Source organism: Rhinoderma darwinii, chromosome 3 (genome assembly GCF_050947455.1).
Source record: "Rhinoderma darwinii isolate aRhiDar2 chromosome 3, aRhiDar2.hap1, whole genome shotgun sequence".
NCBI classification, from domain to species: Eukaryota; Metazoa; Chordata; class Amphibia; order Anura; family Rhinodermatidae; genus Rhinoderma; species Rhinoderma darwinii.
Window position 1 is genome coordinate 112,437,955 of NC_134689.1, and position 22,441 is coordinate 112,460,395.

Below are 22,441 nucleotides of genomic sequence, written 5' to 3' on the forward strand. Positions count from 1 at the left end.
TATTACTTGAACCAGTTACCTTAGAACTACTAATTTTGTATAGGGCATCAAGGCCATGAAGGGTTTAAAGGGTCCATATTCTGGGAAATTTAGGGATACCCCTTTAATGTATCGGATAAGGGAAAATAAAAATATTTTAAAAAAAAAGTTTAGGGCTCATTCAGATGAACGTGAATAACGTCCATGTGCTGCTCAGGGAAATCACGCGCAGCACGTGGACCTGATTGATTTCAATGGGGCCGTTCACACATGCGGGAGTTTTCATGCAGTGTGTGTCCGTTGCGTAAAACTCACTGCGTTTCCTATATTGGTGCGTTTTTCACAAACCCATCGCCCATTGAACTCAGTGGGTGCATGAAAATCACACACAGCGCACGGATGCACATCCGTGTGCTGCGTGTGACTTACGCATCAATTCAATTTAAAAATAATTAAAAAAAAAAAAATGTGCTTTGCGTGTGCGTGAATAACACATGCCCCTCACAAAGCACACTGATGCATGAATCTGATACGCTCGTGTAAATGTAGCCTAAGGCGCCATTCACACGAGCGTGAATCACGTCCATGTGCTGCGCATGGAAATCACGAGTAGCACACGGACCCATTGATTTCAATGGGGCCGTTCAAACGTGCGTGGGTTTTCACGCAGCGAGAGTCCGCTGCGCAAAACTCGCTACATGTCCTATATTGGTGCACGAAGTCTATGGGTGCGGGAAAACGACACACTGCACATGCGGTGCGTGATTTGCGCATCTATTCGATTGAAAATAAAAAAATGTGCTTTGCGAGTGCATGAAGAACGCATGCCACTCGCAAAGCACACTGATGCATAACGCAATACACGGACCAGATTCACGCGCGTTTTTCACACGCGTGAATCTGATACGCTCGTGTGAATGAGGCCTTAATCTTGAAAATGTTTCCACCGGAATGGCCCACTGCTTCCCTTTATACCAAGTCCTCACATTAGGGATATCATGTCCATTGAGACATTGCGTTGCATGACTATATTGATCTACTACTTCAATTGCACCTCTTTGGGTGCTCCAATCAGAGAACCGCAAATCTCATTAGTGTATACTGAAATATTTTATGCAGGTAGTATTTTTTAGCTGGCCATATACTTGAGACGGCGATCATCAGAACTCTCATTTGGCCGATTTTAGCTATTTTTCTCAACTCCACCATGCTCGGTCAAACATGCATGTTTTTATTACAGTAGGAAGAGTGGAATAAGGCAATGAGATCCAACATGCCCGATCCGGTCTGAAGGCTCCATATGCGGAAGATCTTCAGCCGTTCTCTACAAAATCTGTGGCTTTGGCTGACTTATCCCAAGTCTATGGCCAGCTCTAGAATCTGGCTGGATTGACACTGCATTTGCAGTCTATGTTTAACCCATTAGTGACCGCCAATACGCCTTTCCACAGCGGCCACTAATGGGCTTTATTCTGATGCATACGCCTTTTCACGGTGCTGCATCAGGATAAATAAACAGAGCAGGGAGCCGTTAAATGTCCCTGCTCTCAGCTGCCAGAGGTAGCTGAGGGCTGGGGGCGTCCCTGCTCGAACGTGAGAGATTGATAGAAGTATCAATCTCACCCGTTTAACCCCTCAGATGGGGCGCCACATCTGAGTGGTTTTGGAGAGAGAGAGAGGGAGGGAGCTCCCTATCATCCCACTGACACCCGGCAATAAGATCGCCGAGTGTCTGTGTCTCCGATGGCAGCCGGGGGCCTAATAAAGACCCCCAGGTCTGCCTGTAGTGAATGCCTGCTAGGTCATGCCAGAGGCATGGCCTAGCAGATGCCTATCCGTTTTAAGTTTTGCAGTGTATTATAAAAGCGATCGGATGATCGCATATTAAAGTCCCCTAGTGGGACTAGTAAAAAAAAAAAAGTTTAATAAAGTTAATAAAAAAAATTAAAAACCCACTATTTCCCCTTACAAACTGCTTTACTATTATAAAATTAAGCAAAAAAGTTACACATATTTGGTATCGCCGCGTCCGTAACGACCCCGACTATAAAGCTATTACATTATTTAAAATAAAATAAAAAACAATGGAAAAAAATGCTGTTTTCTGTGAACCCTGATTTAAAAAAAATGTGATCAAAAAGTCGCATCTACTCTAAAATGGTACCGATAAAAACTACAAGTCTTGGCTCTTCAAATATGGAGACACAAAAGCAAATATTTTTGAAAAAAAAAAGCATTTTTACTGTGTAAAAGTAGTAAAACATACAAAATCCATACAAATTTGGTATTGTTGCAATCGTAACAACCCGCTGAATAAAGTTAGTGTTATTTATACCACACGGTAAACGGCGTAGATTTAGGGTATGTTCACACGGCCTATTTACGGACATAATTCAGGCGGGTTACGACTCGAATTACGCCTGAAAAGACGGCTCCATTACGTCTGCAAACATCTGCCCAGTGATTTCAATGGGTTTTACGATGTTCTGTTCAGACGAGGTGTATTTTTACGCGTCGCTGTCAAAAGACGCCCGCCTCAAAGAAGTGCACTTCTTGGGACGTAATTGGAGCAGTTTTTCATTGACTCCATTGAAAAACCGCTCCAATTACGTCCGTAATGGACGCTGCGAAAAACGCGTGCACGTGCAAAAACTTCTGAAATTCAGGAGATGTGTTCGCCTGAAATAAGCGCCGTAATTTCAGACGTATTTGGCGTTGCCGTGTGAATATACCCTTAGGTCGCAAAAAATGAGTGACAAAATTTCTGTGTTTTTTTTCTGTCCCCCCCCCCCCCCACCCAAAAAAAAAGTTAATAAAAGTAAATCAATAAATAATATGTACCCCAATATGGTGCTATTAAAAAATACAACTTGTCCCGCAAAAATCAAGACCTTATACAGCTATGTCGACTCAAAAATAAAAAAAAGTTATAGCTCTTGGAATGCAACGATGGAAAAACGTAAAAAATGCTATACGCCAGGATAGCTGCCAGGGTATATATTCTATTTATTCATAGGCCCCCATTTACTGGACAGAGGCCAAAAGAGTGTTTTTAGCCTCCGTCAGGATATACATTACATTACACCACAGGATATACGTTGTTTTTTAAATGGGACCCTGTGAGTGACAGATTCCACTGTATGGCATGCTTAGGAGGCATCCCTTTAACATATACGTCAGGAATGGTGTATATGTTAAATGTACACTGCAAATGCTGTGTGAACTTGAAAGCGGCCCCATGCACACGGACGTGTTTTGCGGTCGCATTTCGCCCACAAATCTGCGGGTGAATTGCAGACCCACTCATTTCTATGGGCACATGCACGCGACCGTGTTTTCCAGTGTCCATGCATTCGCCAGAAGCCCTTGAAATCAATGTGTAAACGGTCCGTGATTTGCGAGCGGCCCGCGGATGACACTCTGCGGCCGTACGTTCTGCGATCATGGGCTGTGCACACGGCTACGGTCGTGTTCATGAGGCCTTAGGCTATTTTCATGTTACTTTTCTCACCATAGGTAACATTAAGGTTTGGCAACCAAAAGTTGTATAGGAGCCGTAACCTCGAACCATTAGTATAAAGCTCATGTTGCTGAATGGTTATTGACCAATTAACAATGTTTACAATATTTATTTTGCAGTAACAAATTGTGGTAAATACCGAAAAAAATCAAGAAAGAGAATCCTAAATCATGCAGATGAACATGGGACATCCAGCACTCCAAAGAAACGGAACTGTAGGCAACCTGTATCTTCTTCTCTGGTACACTTCTCTATAGTCCTATATTTTTATTTCTTGTTACCCGGTAGAGCCTGTGTTTTTTCTGTAGAGTTTAGTATTAAAGGATTGTTACAAATAACCTTTCCACTCACAAGAATTTGCAGTCAAAGGCCATGTTCAGAAGTTGTGGATTTTCGGTGCTGATTCCGCACCTAAAGATCGTCAACAATGTACAGTACTATGCAAGTAATTATTTTTCTCCCAACAAATTCACATTCATATGTAGCAGAAAAAAATCAGTGCAAGTTTTAAAGGGAGACTGTCACCAGATGTCCGTATTGAACTACCAACAAGCTGTTCTAGATTGTGGTAAAACATGATACATATCAGATTAGCCTAGAGTGCCTCCTTTGAAGAAAAAAATGAGCATTTTGGAGCAACGAGGGCGTCGAGTTGCTCCAAAATGCTCTCTCGGCATGCCCAGTTCAACAACCCCCTCCCTCAATGGTGACGGATCCGGTGCCAATGGTTTCCGTTTGTCTCAGTTGTGCAAGCGTATTTGAACATTTCTCTTCTGGGAAGTCTTTTCACAAGGTTTTAGAGTGTCACGTGTTTCAGCACTCGGCGCCCCTGCACTGTGAGTTGGCATAGGCTATCGCTTAGTAGGTGGAGCTGTTAATCCTAGATGCTTCCTCCTGTTGGCAATGGCTGTGGCTGGAACACTTGAGCTCAATAATGAAAAAAATAAAATTGTTAGGCCAGTTCTAAAAAGGGTGCAGTCCATAAGAAACTTTAGCCTAAAGGGGTTATCCGGGTTATAAAAATGTATTTGCCTTTTTATCTTAGTACAAGTTTCCAATTGTACTGTTTGATGCAGTTTGTTGCTGCACCAAAACTGTAGCGAAACCACATGTTGCATTTGTCTATGTTAACTGTTTAGTTAACACTGTCTTGGTGGTATTGGGTATGGAGCAGTCTCAGGAGCTATGCCTGCGCCGTAATCCCACCCCCTCCCCGCTTTCGTGTGCACGCAACAAAAACGCTGTGTTGATCAGTTGCCATGGCAGCTGGAGGCCTATTGAAAGCCTCCAGGTCTGCCATCAATGGCCTATTAAGCTTTACGAGAGACTTGCAAAAGTATTGCAGTGTGTTGCATGAGCGATCTAACAATCGCATGGTAAAGTCCCCTATTTCCCCTAATGAAGTAAAGTAAAAAAAAACGAAGTTAAGAAAAACCCTTTACCCGTTTTTTGTTTTACACCAAAAATGTATAAAAAAAATAAGCATAATTAGTATCATTGTGTACGAAAAAGACTGTACTGTTATAATATCACGTTCTTTAACCAGCTGGGTGAACGCCGTAGGGGAAAAAAATGTAAATGCAAGCATAGCTGTTTTCTGGTAATTTCGCTGCCCCCCCCCCCCCCCCCCAAATGGAGTAAAAAGTGATAAAGATTCATGTACCAATACTTGCCTCTCATCCAGAAAAGAAAAGGTCCTCAAACAGCTACATCGACATAAAAATAAGTTATGGGTCTCAGAATATGGTGGCACAAAGACATTTTTTATTTATTTTGTAAAAGTAGTACAAGATACCAAATTGATGTAGTTTTTTTTTTGTTTTTTTATCTCTAATCGTAAGCTTCTTTTCTAATACTTTTCAACAGTCTGAAGTCGCCAAAGAGAGAGGCCGGGTAGGTCGCCTGCGTAATAATGACCGAATTAAGGACACTGTCGAACAGACCACCTGTGATACAGATGACTGCTCAACTGAGGAACCAAATTCTCCAAGTGTTCCTTGCAGTGATTCTTCCATTAAAACAGAGAATACCACTCAATCCTTTTCTTCAGATGTCTCTGAACAACCTGATGGGGGTGCAGAGTCCAAACAAGGTGAGATCATAAATACAGTCGTTTTCAAGCTGCGTTCTTTATATACATCAGTGCATGATTTCTAGCCCGGGTGTTGTTATTGGCTGACGTTTTCTTTTTAAGATCCACATCTGTTACCTGTTATGTCACCTGTGGTTCTGGAAGGAGAACCACGTGCATTGATAACATACTGTAAGAACAGCATTAAAAAAAACTACAATAACAGGTAACGATGTAACCTGGCCAGTATCATTTACATGGTTACCTCTCCCAAAGCATTCACTTTCAGGGCTTTAGCACTGTTTCTTTCCTTGTTTTTTTTTCTACTTTAGGAAAACCAGAAATGCATCCCGACTACATTCAGCTGTAGGAACTGTACATTCCAATCAACTGCACAGCAAATGTAGATAAGATCGACTTTGGGTTTAGTAGCCCTTTAAACATATTTTCTGCTATTAAGTCACTAGATACTTAAGTGTTTTCTTTTTTTTTGTTTTTCAAACTAAAGCACAATGTGGAAGCAGACGCAAAAGTAAGCTGATTCCCAGAGTTTGTGAATTTGATGACTTGGATGAACAGCTTGGCCTACAAGAGGAGGAGGAGGAAGAGGAGGAAAAAAAATTCACTCCTTCTAAGGTAGTCTGCTTCACTTCTAATTTTCTTTAATGTTTTTGAAAAAGGAATTTTATATTAAGAGTATATGATTTTTTTATCGGTCACTGTACTTATTAAGGACATCTTTGATATAGATAAGTACATTTACTCATTTTCTCATTGGGGACTCGGTTCATAAGTTGTTGTTGCCACTAGGACGCGTGAAGTGATGATTTAAAAAAGTGTTGGCCTCTCCTACAGTATATACCCCACCTACAGGCACTGAGCTAGTGCGTCTTAACTTAATGTCCGTAGGAGGCAGACATCCCTGGTGTTACAGCAGGCTGTCTTTTATGTTTTTATGCACGTTAGTTGATTATTTGATTTTTCTCTTCGTCTTCCAATGGGGAAACTGCAACGCTGTCCCCCCTATTTTCCCCAATTTTTGCACCCATAATGCAGAGAAGAGAAACAAGATCGCAAGATCTTGTCGCCCACCAGCCTAATGGTCATGGCCCATCTCACCACAGCTGCCACACAGGAGGAACTTACCTACTGGCTTTATATTTTGGGGTAAACTGGACTTCAGGACAGATGAGTATTACCTCGACCCCACCCCCCCCCCCCTCCAAGTGGTGAGGTGACCGTGCATCTGGCGCACCTGCCCCTAACTGCACTTTTTTTTACTACCAGGACAGCTACTGGTGGGCTGCTACTGGCGGGCAGCAAGACAATTGAAAATGGGACTCATCTGTGTCTGGACACTGGTTTTTTTTAGCAGCTGGCCGCCCAGTTTCCAGCTTTCTTTAGGGGGAGAGACTTGTGTTTCTGCTCCTAGCCAGCGATGACTGCCGGCAACCAATCTCTGTATACAGAAGGGGCAGTTCCTTTTCTGCCGCTTTCTACTTCTCATAGACGAGCTGGGTACAAAGCACACCGCACCTCTTTCAAGGAGCTTCTGCTATTGGCACTATGATTCCTCAGTAAAGATCATTAGCCCCGATTCCCCTGAAGACGCTGCATCTGCAGTGAAACATGTCGGGGTGGGATTCTTTGAAATTTTAACTTGTTACTGCTGATCCCTGATACTGACTTTGACTCTGGTCAGAGTGCAGCGTGCTGCAGCCGCTGACACTTTACATCTTGCTACTGGCACACATTGCACTATGCTGGTTACTATCAGCAGTGAACATCAACTTTTAATTTCTATGTAGTGTCTTTTGCTCTAATAGCCTAATAAAAATTTGTTATTTTACTTTGCTTGTAGTTGTTAAAAAGGGCGTTTTGCCAGCAGGCAATTATTTCTAATGATTCCTAAGTACACTCTTCGAATGAGGCGGGTCTGCCTTTGAGTGGGAATTAAAAGGAAAGGAGTAGGTGCCAGACACTGTGCCAGTGAACTACAGTAAAGACCTGCAACATCCTAGGTAACCCTGGTGTCCATTGCACCTATTCAAGTATAGCCTTGTCTCTCGCAGTATCTTAAGTGGATTCATAGTCACTAGTCTTTCTCCCAGTTGTTACTAAGGAACAAGGTGACTGCTATTTTACACACCAGAGTAGAATCCTCCTGATAGGTACCTTATGTATGTAACTATGCCTGTTTCACATGTGGTCAATCTATGTGCGATGCATGCTGGCCTCCAGCTGAGCTTTTGTGGACGTCCCCCCTGTGGCCCATAGTAAGTGGATAAGTAAGTTCCCTTGGACCTGGGATCATTTTGACTGTGTGCACCACCTACTGTTGAATATCAATAATTTGGAAATTTTGCTGTGTGGCCCAGCCATCTCAGCCACCCCCCGCACTGGCCCACACCTAGTGCTGAAAAGGCAATAGGTTCACTCCCTTTCCAGGGTCGTCGGTGACCTCTCTTTTGTCACCCATTCCATGATGGGCATCTTGGTCAGCCTTTCCAAACAGCTTTATTGGAACTCCCCATCCTCATTCTCTTCGCATGGCAGGCTTCCTAAACGGGTCAGATCTGCGCAGCCTTCTGTTTCCCCTGCCTTGTCAGTCTCTCTTGCCTCATCAGTCTCCCCTCCAGCAGGGGAAACTCATCATTGTGAGCCTCCGTCTGAAGGATAAACTTTTGATTCCAATTCAGAACTGGATGAAGGGATAGCCTCCAAGCTATGCTGTTGTGTGGACAGTCTCACCACTGTGGTTCGAGACAGCTTACATCTCACGGATGCTGACCCGGCTCTTCCGATAGAAAAGGTAACTTTTCTCCATCCCGAACTCTCCTAAACCTTTTCCCTCTCACTCAAAGTTTGAAGAGGTTCGTGTCCAAGGAGTGGAAACATCCTGAAAAGAAATTTTCCCAGAAATTTCACCTGGATCTTATGTATTTTTCTCCGGAGGATATTTCCTCTAAATGGTCAAAGTGTCCTGATGTGGACCCTCCTGTCTCTCGTCTGGCCAAGACCACTAGCCTTCCAATGGCGGACTCTGCCTATTTCTGTGATCTCTTGTACGCAGAATAGAGTCCTTCTCCAGGTCCTCCTTTGAAACTGCTGGCTCGGCCTTGAGGCTGATTTTCGCTTATACTTTGGGCAGCCACAGAAGAGCTAGTGGACCTCTCTCTCTAGCTGTCTAATGCTACCAAGAATCTGTGAAACCTCCCTGGATACAGGTCGTCTGGTGGCTCACGTCTCCTATTCCGTTGTCGCCGTGCACCAGGCTGCATGACTTAAATGCTAGTCCACTGACACTGCTTCAAAGTGCTCCTTGACTACACTGGTCCCAGTCTTTTTTGGGACCCACTTGGACGAAATCATCTTGGAGGCAATAGGTAAGAAGAGCACTCGCCTGCCTCCAACCCTCCGACCACTAAGCTTGCAGCGTGTAAGACCAATTTCGGTTGACTGCAAACTTCTACTTTTCAAGGACGTCTGGCTCTCTCACACCTCAAATGATTAGGTGCGAGATGTCCTTTCCTCATGGTACAAGATCGAATTTGTGTGCCTTCCACCCAATGGGTTCTATCACGCACCTTCTCACCTGCTAGGGCAGCTGCTTTTTTTTCATGCAATGGAATTACTCTTGAGTCAAGGAGTCGTCCTAGTTTCTCCAGACCAGATCAATTGCTCATCTCAATCGCCAAGGTGGGATGCGAAGTTAGGCCACAATGACAGAAGAATTTAAAGAGGCTCTTGTCACCAGATTTTGCAACCCCTATCTGCTATTGCAGCAGATAGGCGCTGCAATGTAGATTACAGTAACGTTTTTATTTTTAAAAAACTAGCATTTTTGGCCAAGTTATGACCATTTTTGTATTTATGCAAATGAGGCTTGCAAAAGTACAACTGGGCGTGTTTACAGTAAAAGTACAACTGGGCGTGTATTATGTGTGTACATCGGGGCGTTTTTACTACTTTTACTAGCTGGGCGTTAGGAATGGGAGTGTATGATGCTGACGAATCAGCATCATCCACTTCTGTTCGTTAACACCCAGCTTCTGGTAGTGCAGACACACAGCGTGTTCTCGAGAGATCGCGCTGTGACGTCACTCACTTCCTGCCCCAGGTCCTGCATCGTGTCGGCCACATCGGCACCAGAGGCTACAGTTGATTCTGCAGCAGCATCAGCGTTTGCAGGTGCATACGCCGATGCTGCTGCAGAATCAACTGTAGCCTCTGGTGCCGATGTGTCCTCGCTCGTCCGACACGATGCAGGACCTGGGGCAGGAAGTGAGTGACGTCACAGCGTGATCTCTCGAACATGCTGTGTCTGCACTTCCAGAAGCTGGGCGTTCTGAAGAGAAGTGGATGATACTTCTCGTCAGAACGCCCAGCTAGTAAAAGAAGTAAAAACGCCCCGATGTGTACACATAATACACGCCCAGTTGGACTTTAGCAAGCCTCATTTGCATAAATACAAAAAATGGTCATAACTTGGCCAAAAATGCTCGTTTTTTAAAAATAAAAACGTTACTCTTATCTACATTGCAGCGCCGATTTGCTGCAATAGGAGATAGGGGTTGCAAAATCTGGTGACAGAGCCTCTTTAAGATCCTGGAGTGACAGGAGCTTTTACGTTCCTGCTCTCTTGGCAACCCGCACTCCTGGGGTGTACAATTGGGTAGCAGATTATCTCGGTTGCGAACAGATTGACCCAGGGGACCACCAAATTTCCTGTATGTAGGGCACTTGGGATTCTGCCTTCTTCTTTTCTGTGATGCAGTCGGCTGTTTTTAAACCGCTTTTTCGAGAAATTTAATTGAGTCTGCTCACTTGGAAGGTGATGTTCTTTGTGGATGTGACCTCCATCCAGAGGGTTTCTCAGCTGACTGCCCTGTGGTATTGGCTGACATATAATTATTATTATATATTTTTTTTATTTTTTTTTAAATCAAGTAATTTTTATTGCAACATTTACGATTTTCACAGTAAATAAAACCTTCTCCAAGAACCCCCTCCCCCAAAAATAAAAAAGTGAAACAAAACATTCTTATGTAATGGACTACAAAAAGTACAAGCGTTCTTTACTTTAACCCCTTCCCCCTGCTTGCATTCTGGGCCCTAATGTCCAAGCCATTTTTTACATTTTTACATTGTCACATTCAAAGAGCTGTAACTTTTTTATTTTTGCGTCAGCATAGCTGTATAAGGTCTTGTTTTTTGCGGGACGACTTGTAGTTTTTATTGGTACCATTTGAGAGTAGATGCGACTTTTTGATCACTTTTTATCACATTTTTTTAAAGTCAGGATTAACAGAAAACAGCAATTTTTCCATTGTTTTTTATTTTATTTTTTACGACGTTCACCGTGCGGGTTAAATAATGTAACAGCTTTATAGTCGGGGTCGTTACGGACGCGGCGATACCAAATATGTGTAACTTTTTTGCTTTATTGTAGTTTTTTTTAATAGTAAAGCATTTTGTAAGGGGAAAAGCTGGGTTTTTCATTTTTTTTTTTTTCACTTTTTTTTTTTTATTAACTTTATTCAACTTTTTTTACTTTTTTACTAGTCCCACTAGGGGACTTCACTATCCTCTGATCGCTATTATAATACACTGCAATACTTTTGTATTGCAGTGTATTACTGCCTGTCCGTTTAAAACGGACAGGCATCTGCTAGGTCATGCCTGCGGCATGATCTAGCAGGCATTCGCTCCAGGCAGACCTGGGGGCCTTTATTAGACCCCCGGCTGCCATAGAAGACACAGACACTCGGCGATTTTATCGCCGGGTGTCAGTGAGATGAGAGGGAGCTCCCTCCCTCTCTCCAAAACCATTCAGATGCGGTGCTCGCTATTGTGCACCGCATCTGAAGGGTTAAACGGGTGAGATCGATACTAATATCGATCTCACCCGGCAGAGCAGGGACGCCCCCAGCTGCCTCTGGCAGCTGAGAGCAGGGAGATTTCACGGCTCCCTGCTCTGTTTACTTTATTCTACAGCAGCGACGTAGTTTGGCGGCGCTCTAGAATAAAGCCCACTAATGACCGCCGTAAAAACACGTATCGGCGGTCATTAAGGGGTTAACAATCAGTGTTTGCCAACCAAGGTACATTATTTCTCATATAGAAGTTTCCAAAAGGAAAGCATGTACAGTCAAAATAGCTATGACTGATATTAACCCGGCACATATTAATAATCAGTTAGACCTTAACTGATACTTCCCCCTGAAGGGGCTAGACCTGGTATGTTTAACCAAGGGGCCCATATTTTTTCAAATGTAGTCATTGTTCCCTTTTCAAGGTACACCTTTTTCCTTTGTCCGCCGTATTTAGTTCTTCAACAGGATAAGGCGGTTTTCCGCACTGTGTCCTCCTTTTTGCCCAAGTTATGCTCCTCCCTCCACCTTAAAGAAGAGATCGTTTTGATATTGTTTCTATTACCTTGTGTTCTGCTTCTGTACAAACCTACCTTAGTGCCTGTAGGAGGTGCTAACACTTTTTTTTTTTTTTTAAGTCTTTGTGTCACACCTCCTAGTGGAAATGGCATATACCATGGTCTGTGTCCCCCAATTCACTGGACGAGAAAAGGATTTTACGTTGCCTTCTCAAAAAATCCCCATTTTATATATGGTTATGGTTACCTGGGGTTCAAAAGGGTGCACTGTTTCAGGCTGCAAACTTTATTTCTTCGTTTATTTTCAGACTCCCAGTTATTCAGTTTGCAATTTGCTCCTAGTCTTTCCAGTCTGTCCCTCCCAGTAATACATACTGTTAGGTCTGTGAGTTCAGGATGCTGCTGCCTTCACTAGCTCTTCTGTACTGCTTCCCCTTCTACAGCCTATGAGGGATCTCTACTTCCTGGTGAGGACACTTATGTTGGTGGGCGTAATTTTCTACTTTCCTACTCTAGCAGAGTGTCCACTTATCTCTCTGTACACCGCTAGAAAAGCACTGGGGAGGGGGAAATCACAAATGCTATGTATCTCATTTCTGATTCAGTACAACTTGTGTGATCTTCCCTCTCCACTCTGATCTGCCGTGTACAACCGCCTCTCCTTCCCTGCTGCTATCTCTAACACTGAGAAAAAGGAAGGGGGGAGGGCGTCAACACAGCCAGAAGCAGTGTGCTGTCGTGTCTGTCAGAATCAGCCGGATAATCCGCTTTCTACAAGGTATGCACAGACTCTAGAAATGTTCGCTTATTTTTCATGTAGGAAGCAAATGAACAATAAAACAGAAATTTCAGTGAAAATGTTTTTTTAAGCCTTTAATTTGTGGAACAGTCATTCTCTGTGTATAGGGATCCCATTTTGCTTTTGTCTGCACTGGCATGCCAAGCCGTTTTACTTATGTGCAAGTTTACACTTCTACTTTTTATGTACCACAATGTACAACTTATTGATTTAATGGGGCTGAAGCCACTTCTAAATATATTAATTTGAATATTCCTTTTTAGGATCCTGCAGTGCCCCAATAAATAGTGGCATATACTGCTGAGATAAATAAAGCTAGGCCACAGTATTTGTCTGGCTGCCTTACGTTAGATGACACTCTTCTTGGGAAGATACATGAAGAGAAGGACTTTGGCATACCTGTTTACAGTAGCAGCATTTGCTAAAGTTAAATGGAATGTGTCGCTAGAAATGTATTAATTTTTTTTCCCAGTTAAACAGTTAGTATTTAAGTGATTTTTTCACAAGTCAGGAAATATTATAAATTAGATTCTAATTTATAACATTTCCATGTGCTGGTCACTAGAGGGAGCAATACCCAAAATTGAAGCATTGCAATGTGGTAAAGCAACCTCATTTCTTTATGCTGCAAATTTGGTGTATTATGTTCGTGTTATACTGTCTGCTGAGCCCTTTATCTAATCCTCCTACACCGTGCATTCGCTCAGAAAATGGCAGCACACAGTGTAGGAGGATTACATACAGTGGTAATCAGACAGTATAACACGAACCTAAAACACACATCACATACACGAACATAACTTACCTGCTCCTGCCGCCGCTGCTGCTGCCTCTGATCCCACTCCTCGCGTCTTCGCTGCCTGGAACATATGTCCGGAAGCCGCGACCGGAAGTAGTCATCTTACTGTCCGGCCGCGGCTTCCAGTCCACAAGAAAATGGTGCCGGATGTCGCTCTGCCGAAGACCTTCCTTTTGGACTGTGTGGGAACGGCGCATGCGCCGTTCCCACACAGACGGCGTACACCATAGTGAATGGAACGGCTCCTGTTCGCATTCTCTATGGGGATGTATGTGCCGTATTCCATCTCTGTATGTGTCGTTAATCGACACATACAGAGATGAAAAAAAATGGCAGCCCCCATAGTGAAGTAAAAGTAAAAAAAAAACAGCACAACACAAAAACACAAATAAAATGTAATGACCTACTAAAAGCAATATTATATATATATATATATGTGTGTGTATATATATATATATATATATATATATATATATATATATATATATATATATAAAATTTGCGACACCTTTCCTTTAAAGAGGCTCGGTCACCAGATTTTGCAACCCCCATCTCCTATTGCAGCAATGTAGATAAGATTAACGTTTTTTGTTTTGTTTTTCAAAAACGAGCATTTTTGGCCAAGTTATGACCATTTTTATATTTATGCAAATGAGGCTTTCTTAAGTACAACTGGGCGTGTTTAAAGTTATGTACAAGTGGGCGTGTATTGTGTATACGTTTTTACTTCTATTCACAACGCCCAGCTAGTAAAAGAAGTGTATGATGCTGACGAATCAGCATCATCCACTTCTCTTCGTTAACACCCAGCTTCTGGCAGTGCAGACACACAGCGTGTTCTCGAGAGATCACGCTGTGAAGTCACTTCCTGCCCCAGGTCCTGCATCGTGTCGGACGAGCGAGGACACATCGGCACCAGGCGACAGAGGCTACATCGACTTACCTGCAAACGCCGAGGCTGCTGCAGAATGAACTGTAGCCTCTGTCGCCTGGTGCCGATGTGTCCTCGCTCGTCCGACACGATGCAGGACCTGGGGCATAAAGTGACGTCACAGCGTGATCTCTCGAGAACACGCTGTGTGTCTGTGCACTGCCAGAATCTGGGTGTTAACGAAGAGTAGTGGATGATGCTGATTTGTCAGCATCATACACTCCCATTCACAACGCCCAGCTAGTAAAAGAAGTAAAAACGCCCAGATGTACATACACAATACACGCCCAGATGTACACACACAATACACGCCCACTTGTACATAACTTTAAACACGTCCAGTTGTACTTAAGAGCCTCATTTACATAAATATAAAAATGGCCATAACTTGGCCAAAAATACTCGTTTTTGAAAAAAAAAAAATGTTACTCTTATCTACATTGCAGCGCCGATCTGCTGCAATAGGAGATGGGGGTTGCAAAATCTGGTGACAGAGTCTCTTTAAATGCTAAAATAGTGGGCCATATTTATCAATGCACTTGTGCCAGTTTTTTTTGTCACAGTTGCATTAAAATTAAAGACATTGATGCTGAACAGAATGTTTTTCAAGCCCTTTTGTCAGAAAACTGGGTGTAGAAGAAAAGACTAACTCCGCTCAATAGTTTTGCCATAGTAAAATGTATTTTTTGGGCAACCATCTAAGGGGTTTTATTTTGAGTTTTGTTTGACTCCTGAGTCTGATCGTTTGAACATGATGGATACATCCCATTTTCAACCGATGTAACGATTTAATTTCTCCGTCAACACATTTGGATCATTAACTACAACTAGGAGTTTAGGTGGGCCACAAAAAGCATAGGCACAGCCTATGATTGGATGAAGTAGAGACTATTTTGTGCTTGTGATAGTCATTCTGACATTAATAAGTTTCTCTATAGGGGAGAGTGGGCTCTTGGGTTATTGTAGTGTTTTCAGTCTAGATTTTTTATCTAAATTTTGTCCTTTGGTTGGTGATGGAACAGCAGTACTGCTCCCAGAATCCGAGACACACTCACTCTGATTCCAGTCACGAGGGAGGTCTGATTTTTCTCAAATGATAACATCCCATCTTTATAAGAATTATGGTATGTGCACATGTGGCTGATTTCTGTTGCTGAAATTTCTGCCACAAATCCGCAACACAAACCTTTATAAAAAAAAGCAATATAATTTAACTGTTTTGTTCTGCCGGTCACATCAAAACCTATACTACTGGCTCAGATGCCACCCATTCTCTTAATGATCTCATAGATGGGAGAGAGTATGTTCTACCAATTCTTTGATAAGTCTGTTACAGATTTTTATTATTTCTTATGTTTATTTTTAGTGTTCATCAGTCTCTCTCAAGAAAACCTCACTGAAACGTATGCGGTACAGAGCAGGTATGACTTTGTGAGCGCTAATGTTGTAATTTTTTTCCATTCGTTTTAATTGTTTGTATTTCAATTGAAAATTAATATTCGGAACATATAGCATTATTACATTCTAAATGTACATATACTATTGCGCTACATTAACATTACTGATAGATGAAGTGAATGACATTGATTATCCGTTACTATGGCACTTGTTAAGGCATGGGATATATTAGACAGCAAGTGAACAGTCAATTGATGTGTTTGAAAGTAGGCAAGCGTAAGGATCTGAGTGACTTTGACAGGTGCCTAATTGTGATGACTAGACGACTGGTCAAGAGCATTTCCAAAACGGCAGGTTTGGGTGTTCCTGGTATGGAGTGGTTAGTACCTTCCAAAAGTGGTTCACGGAAGGACAATCGGTGAACCGGCGACAGGCTCGTGGGTGCCCAATACTCATTGGTGCACTTGGGGTGCGAGGGCTACCTTGTCTGGTTTGATCTCACAGAAAAGCTACTGTAGCGCAAAATGCTGAAAAAGGTGTCTATGATAGAAAAGTATCAAACAGTGGATCGCAGTTTGCTGTATAGCCGCAGATCGCAGAGTACCTATGCTAACCCCTGTCCACTGCCGAAGGTGCCTACAACAGGCTCGTGAGCGTCAGAACTGGACCATGGAGCAATGGATAAAGGTGCTTTCACCGTCGTCCTTTTTTTGTTTTATTTTTTGTTTCCCCTCCCCCACCAGAGGTAAGGGGGCTTCCTCTCCCCCTGGAGGGGTTTTATCAAAGGGTGAACTGTCCGATTCTTACTCTGATTCAGCTCTTAAGGTTTCTACACCTCTCCCACTCTCGGTGGAGGTACTTTTTAGAGCTGTCCTTGACACCTACAGGTCACGGATTCTGCTCCTTCAACTGTATCCATTTCTTTTTTTTTTTTATAGCCTCAACGTTCCCAAGCGCTGTTTCTAGTCCATTTGGAACTTAAAGGGAATGTGTCGCTATTTTTTTTCAGTTAAACTATATTTAAGTGATTACACATTGTTTTAATTTTTAAAATTTTTTCACAAGTCCAGAAATATTATAAATTAGATTCTAATTTATAACATTTCCATGTGCTGGCCATTAGAGGGAGCAGTTCCCAAAATTGCAGCATGGTCACTGTAGTAAAGCAACCTCATTGATTTATGCTGCAAATTTGGGGTAGACACTCCCTCTCTAGTGACCTCACACAATCCCCCCCCCCCTCCCTTCTTCTGGCTAGTGCCAGGAGAAGGAAGGGTTTGAATGTCTTCAAACCTCCTACACTGTGTGCCGCAATTTTCTGAGCAACTGCACAGTGTAGGAGGATTAGATACAGGGCTCAGCAGACCGTATAACACGAACATAATACACCCATCACATACACAAACATAAATTACCTGCGCCTGCCGCCTCCGCTGGTCTATTCTCCTATTCCTTGCGCCTTCGCTTCGTTGAACATATGGCCGGAAGCCGCGCCCGGAAGTTGTCATCTTACTGTCCGGCAGCGACTTCCGGTCCACATGAAAATGGCGCCGGATTTCGCTCTACGAACGAGCTTCGTTTTGGTCTGTGTGGGAGCGGCGCATTTGTCGTTCCCACACAGACTGGGTACGCTTCTGAGAGTGGAACGGCTCCCGTTCGCATTCTCAATGGGGTTGTATGTGCAGTATTCCATCTCTGTATGTGTCGTTAATTATCTCAATTCTCTCAGAGGCTACAGGTGGTAAGAGCATCCATCTTCCTCAAAACAGGGTCAAAACCTACTACTCAGGTCAAGCAGATGGGTTCTCGTTTTCGGTTCTTTTGTGGGTTCTCCAATACCACGTCTTCCAGACCACAGGCTCAAAAGGCCTTTCATCAAGGCTCGTCCCTCCTAACGACACTGGCCTACACCTGCAAAGGCTGGAGCTGGCAAGGCCACTTTCGCCTGAAGGTGCACCCCACTCTATTAATCTCGGGTGGGGGAAAGGGTTCTGCGCTCCAAGGACGTCTGGCTCTCCTATTTTCGGATGCCTGGGTTCAGGAAGTGGTAGAATTATAAAAATCTTATTTGTCAGCCTCTTTCAGTCCGCTGCTCCACAGTCCCCCTTCTAGGGTGGCAGCCTTTTTTTTATTTTATTTTTTCAAGCTATCAACTCTTCCCCTTCAAGAGGTCATCATTTCGGTATCCTGGAACCAAAAGTTCTGGGGTATCTATTCCAACCTTTTTGTCATGCCCAAAAAGGACTGCTCGGCCCATCCTGGACTTTAAGCGTCTCAACGCACATGTTCAAGTTTGTCATTTTCAGATGTAATCTCCCCAGACGGTCATTGCTTCCATGGAGCAGAGGGAATTTCTTTCCTCAGTGGACATCAAGGATGCGTATCTGCACGTCAAACTCACCAGCGATTCCTGCACTTTGCGGTACTGACCCATCATTACCGATTCATGGCCCTTCCCTTCAGTCTGGCCAAGGCCCCGAGAGTCTTTACAAAGGTTCTCTCCATTGTGATGGTGCTCCTTCACACCAGGGGTTGTCGGTAACTCCATACCTGGACGACTCCTGATCAAATCCCCCTCCAGGGAGGACAACGAAACTGCTCCTCAGTATACAGTGGACACTGATTCGGTTGGATTGCCAACCGTTCCAAATCTTGCCTATCTCCGACCCAGCAGATTGTGTTCTTGGGGGTTGCCTTCGAAGTTCGCTCTGCAAAGGTTTTCCTTCCTCCAGATCCGGCACCAGGAGTCGATCGGCTCTGTGGGAGTCCTATTGAATTCTTTTATGGGCGGAAATGCCATGTACCAGCACTATATACCAGAAGCAGACAACTGAGCTGCAATTTTCCCACGTCGGAAAAGACTATAAATGAGGGGTCTCTTCACCCAGACGTATAGCCCGTGCAAGAAAAGGGCCACATCAGATATGGATCTCTTCATTTCTCATCTCAACCACCAGGTTTCAGCCCACGTGGCACAGGGCCATCACGATCTACGCCCTGGTCCCTCTGTGGGATGTGTTCTCCCTCCTGTATCTCTTCCTTCTCCTTCTGCTTTTGCTCAGAATGCTCTAGAGACTCAAAAGAAAAGGGGTTCCCGCAAACCTGGTGGCACAAGACCTAATCTACTTTCTTGTGGACGCGTCTTGGTGTCTTCCAACGCAACCCAACTTCCTCTTCCAAGGTCCACTATTCCACCCAACTTTTACACCAGATGTGTTTCAGCAACGTGGCTGAAGCAAAGTTTCCGAGGGGCCCGGGGTCACTGTCAGTCATCCAAACCATGTTGAAGGCCACGTGAAAGACTTATTTTTCCTGATATGAACAGCGTAGTATCCATCCAATGGTTTGTTCCACACCTAGTATCTTGTCCTTCCTTTAGTCAGGCCTTGATCTGGGAGTTGGATTGATTTCCCTGAATGGTCAGGTTTCAGCTCTGCTTTTCTTTTTCAGTGGGCTTTGACCCTTCACTCTCAAGTGAAGATTTTTCTGCAGGGATGGCTTACGCAGTCTTTCCATTTAGGCATCCCACTGAGCTTTGGGATCTCAATTTGCTCCTGGGAGCTCTTCAGATTGTTCCGTTTTGAACCCTTGAGGGACGTTTTGCTTAGTGTCATTCCTACGAGGTTTCCTTCATGTTGGCCATCACTTAGACCAGTTTCAGAACTGGCTGCCCTGTACTGCAAGTCTCCCTCTTTGGTCATCCTGCAAGTCTCCGTCTTTGGTCATTTAATAAGGATAAGTTGGTTCTCAGGCATCCATTAAGGTCCCATTTACATCGCGTTTATGCTATCTGCCGAGTGTATACGTATTTAAACACTGAAAACCGTATTGAAACGTATAGCTTGGCGTATACATAGACTATAATGTGTCAAACGTAGACCAAAATAGCATCCGTCTTGTCATGGTTTACGTTGGGATACTGTTTTTTTTTTTTTTTTTTTTTTTTAAGTACTGAAAAGTGTAGTCTGCTACGCTATTTTGTACTTCAATAAAAGGTATACGCGTCGTAGCTTTTTTTTTTTAGCATTAATTACGATGTATGCAAGCATAATGCTATATGTTTGCTATTTTGTTTACATACAGTAAATCCATCCGGGGGTTTTTTTTTTCTATCAGTGTTCACTATAAAAAATAAAAGAAATTATACTTTTTTTGAGGTAACAAACGTATACCGACCTATGAGTATACGCTAAATGTACACGCTATAAAAAAAAAAAACACAGATGTAAACCGAAAATGGTACACATTTGCATACGTTTTCAATAGCCAAAGTTTTTATGAAAAAAAAAAGTATACGCTCGGCGGATAGCACAAACGCGATGTGAATGGGGCCTAACCCGTACGTCTAGATCAAAAGGCGGTTCAGAGTGACCTTAGTGGTGAAATTGACTTTGTCTTAAAAGATGCTATAATAAGAAAAGTACCTTTTATGGTACCTAATTTAGTATTTAACCAGCACTGTATGTTCGCACCGACCTGTGGGTTATGTTGTCCTCTTTGTCTGTGCTATGGAGATTAGGTTCTTTAAAATGATTTTAAAAAAAGTCAAGTCCAGAAATAAGAGTGATAGATTTGCTATGTAACTGAAATGTTAACGCCGAACTTATCAAGTTCATGCACATTTTTCAGCATCCTGCAGGCTATCTGAAAATCGGAAGAGACGAAAACGGCTAAGACTTGCTGGCAGATTTAGGAAGGAAAATAACCTGATGCGTCGGGAATCTTCAAACTATGAGGTGAGTTAAAGGGCTTGTAAAAAATGAGAATAAAAAGGATGATTAAAAAAAACAGCCCCACATCTGTCCATGGGTTGTGTGTGGTATTAAAGTGGTCATCCGGGTTAAAACAAATGACTGCAAATGTTCTTTAAAAAAAAAAAAAAAGCATTCAGTACTCTCCTATTCTTCCACCTGACGATCAAGCCTTGACGCACCATATGTCCTCCCAATTTTTGTTTATATGTAGACGGCATGTGGCCGCTGCAGCCACTCATAGGGCTCAGCGATGGGCGACGTGATCTCAGGAATACGACACGTCACTGCTGAGCCCTCTGATTGGCTACAGCAGTTACATGGTGCCCACATGTAAACAAACGTTGGGAGGACTTGCTGGAGTGTCCGCGCTGGATCGCTTGACACTTGCAGCCATTTGTTAAAAAAAATATATAACAACCCAAATCAAACTTTAATTAAGCTGAGCTGCGATAGCAGACAGCACCCAAGGACCACAATGGCGCCATTTTGTGTTTTTATTTTATTTTATAGAAAGCAGTTGTTTTTGTGAACAGCCAGTGTTAAAGGGGGAAAAAATAGCTTTGTGCCAAATGTATGTCCAATATTAAAGGGGTTTGCTCATCAGGGACACTTATGTACTATCCCAGACGGGACCCGCACCTATCTCTGGAACTGGGCCCACTAATCCAAGTTCTACCAAGTTCTACCTTTTCTCTGTTCTCGCTGCCTCCCGGGCCACTTCCCGATTTAGATGGTCTGAGATTACGTAAACAGTGTAGCTCGCGTGCTACGCTGCTTCCGTAACTGCCATTCACTTCTATGGAAGTTACGGAAACAGCGTGGTTTAGCGAGCTACGCTTTTTTTCCTGATTCCATGGTCAGAAATTACGAAGTTGCCCGTGAGGCAGCGGGAACTTGAAAAAGGTAGAACTGAGTTTAAGGGGCCCCGTTCTCGAGATAGGTGCGGGTCCCAGAGGTGGGACCTGCATCCATCTGACATTTATAACATATATCTGGATATCCACTGGAATTTTGACTAATGTATTTTGGGAAAAAAAAATAGGTTTGTGCATGTTTGCTTATATGTTCAGCTGTACTTTTTTTTTTTTTTGTATACAGAGAGAATTCCATGAGAATGGTGCAGCCAGTCCAAGTGACACAGCTGAAGAAGGGCTGGAGCATGAACATTCTGGACTTACCTCAAAGAAGGCTCAATTTGAACGAGGTGGTGGTGGAGCTGCCATGAAAGAGAATGTGTGTCAGGTATACTGCTGAAGATATGAAACATTTTTTTTTTGTGTGTGTGTTCACTTTTCAATATAATTACAATGCCACATTTATTTTGAAGCCTTAATATGTAGCTTTAAGCCCTTAATGACCAGGTACATTTTTCTGGTTTTGCCTCTGCCTTTCAGCAGCCATAACTTTTTTTTTTTTCATTGACCTGGTGGCATGAGGCCTTGTTTTATGCGGGAGAAATAGTATTATTTTTTTTCAGAGTTTGGGTGTTAGAAATTAATTTTTACGGCATATACTAGTACTCTTGTATACTAATACATTACACTGTGTCAGTCACTATGACACAGGCTGCTGTTAGGGCAGCACATAGTGTGCCCTAACAGCAGGCAAACTGAACAGACAGCCCTGGGGTCCTTTTGTAGGTCCCCAGGGCTAACTACAGAGGGATTTCCCGGTCTTTGATCACATCACCTGGTTTCCGATGACTAGTTCAAATTGGGGAGTCCCCTTTGATATGCCGCGGCGATCAGAGTCAAACAGCTGGGGTTGGAATGTTTTCCGATCCCAGCTATATTTAGCAG

General features: G+C 43.2%; 1 protein-coding gene across 5 annotated transcripts in view; it reads left to right on the forward strand.

Moving 5' to 3' along the window:
- NSD1 (nuclear receptor binding SET domain protein 1) overlaps positions 1-22,441 on the forward strand; it is a 97,529-nt gene that overhangs the window by 49,701 nt on the left and 25,387 nt on the right. For 3 of the 5 annotated variants that reach the window (XM_075856560.1, XM_075856563.1, XM_075856562.1), the window contains exons 6-13: positions 3,619-3,740; positions 5,366-5,591; positions 5,694-5,796; positions 5,903-5,973; positions 6,079-6,206; positions 15,857-15,911; positions 20,518-20,624; positions 21,741-21,884. In XM_075856560.1, coding sequence (XP_075712675.1) covers positions 3,619-3,740; positions 5,366-5,591; positions 5,694-5,796; positions 5,903-5,973; positions 6,079-6,206; positions 15,857-15,911; positions 20,518-20,624; positions 21,741-21,884 — 956 coding nt within the window. The remainder of the gene's footprint in view (positions 1-3,618; positions 3,741-5,365; positions 5,592-5,693; positions 5,797-5,902; positions 5,974-6,078; positions 6,207-15,856; positions 15,912-20,517; positions 20,625-21,740; positions 21,885-22,441) is intronic. The other 2 variants (XM_075856564.1, XM_075856565.1) reach the window with 1 other exon arrangement.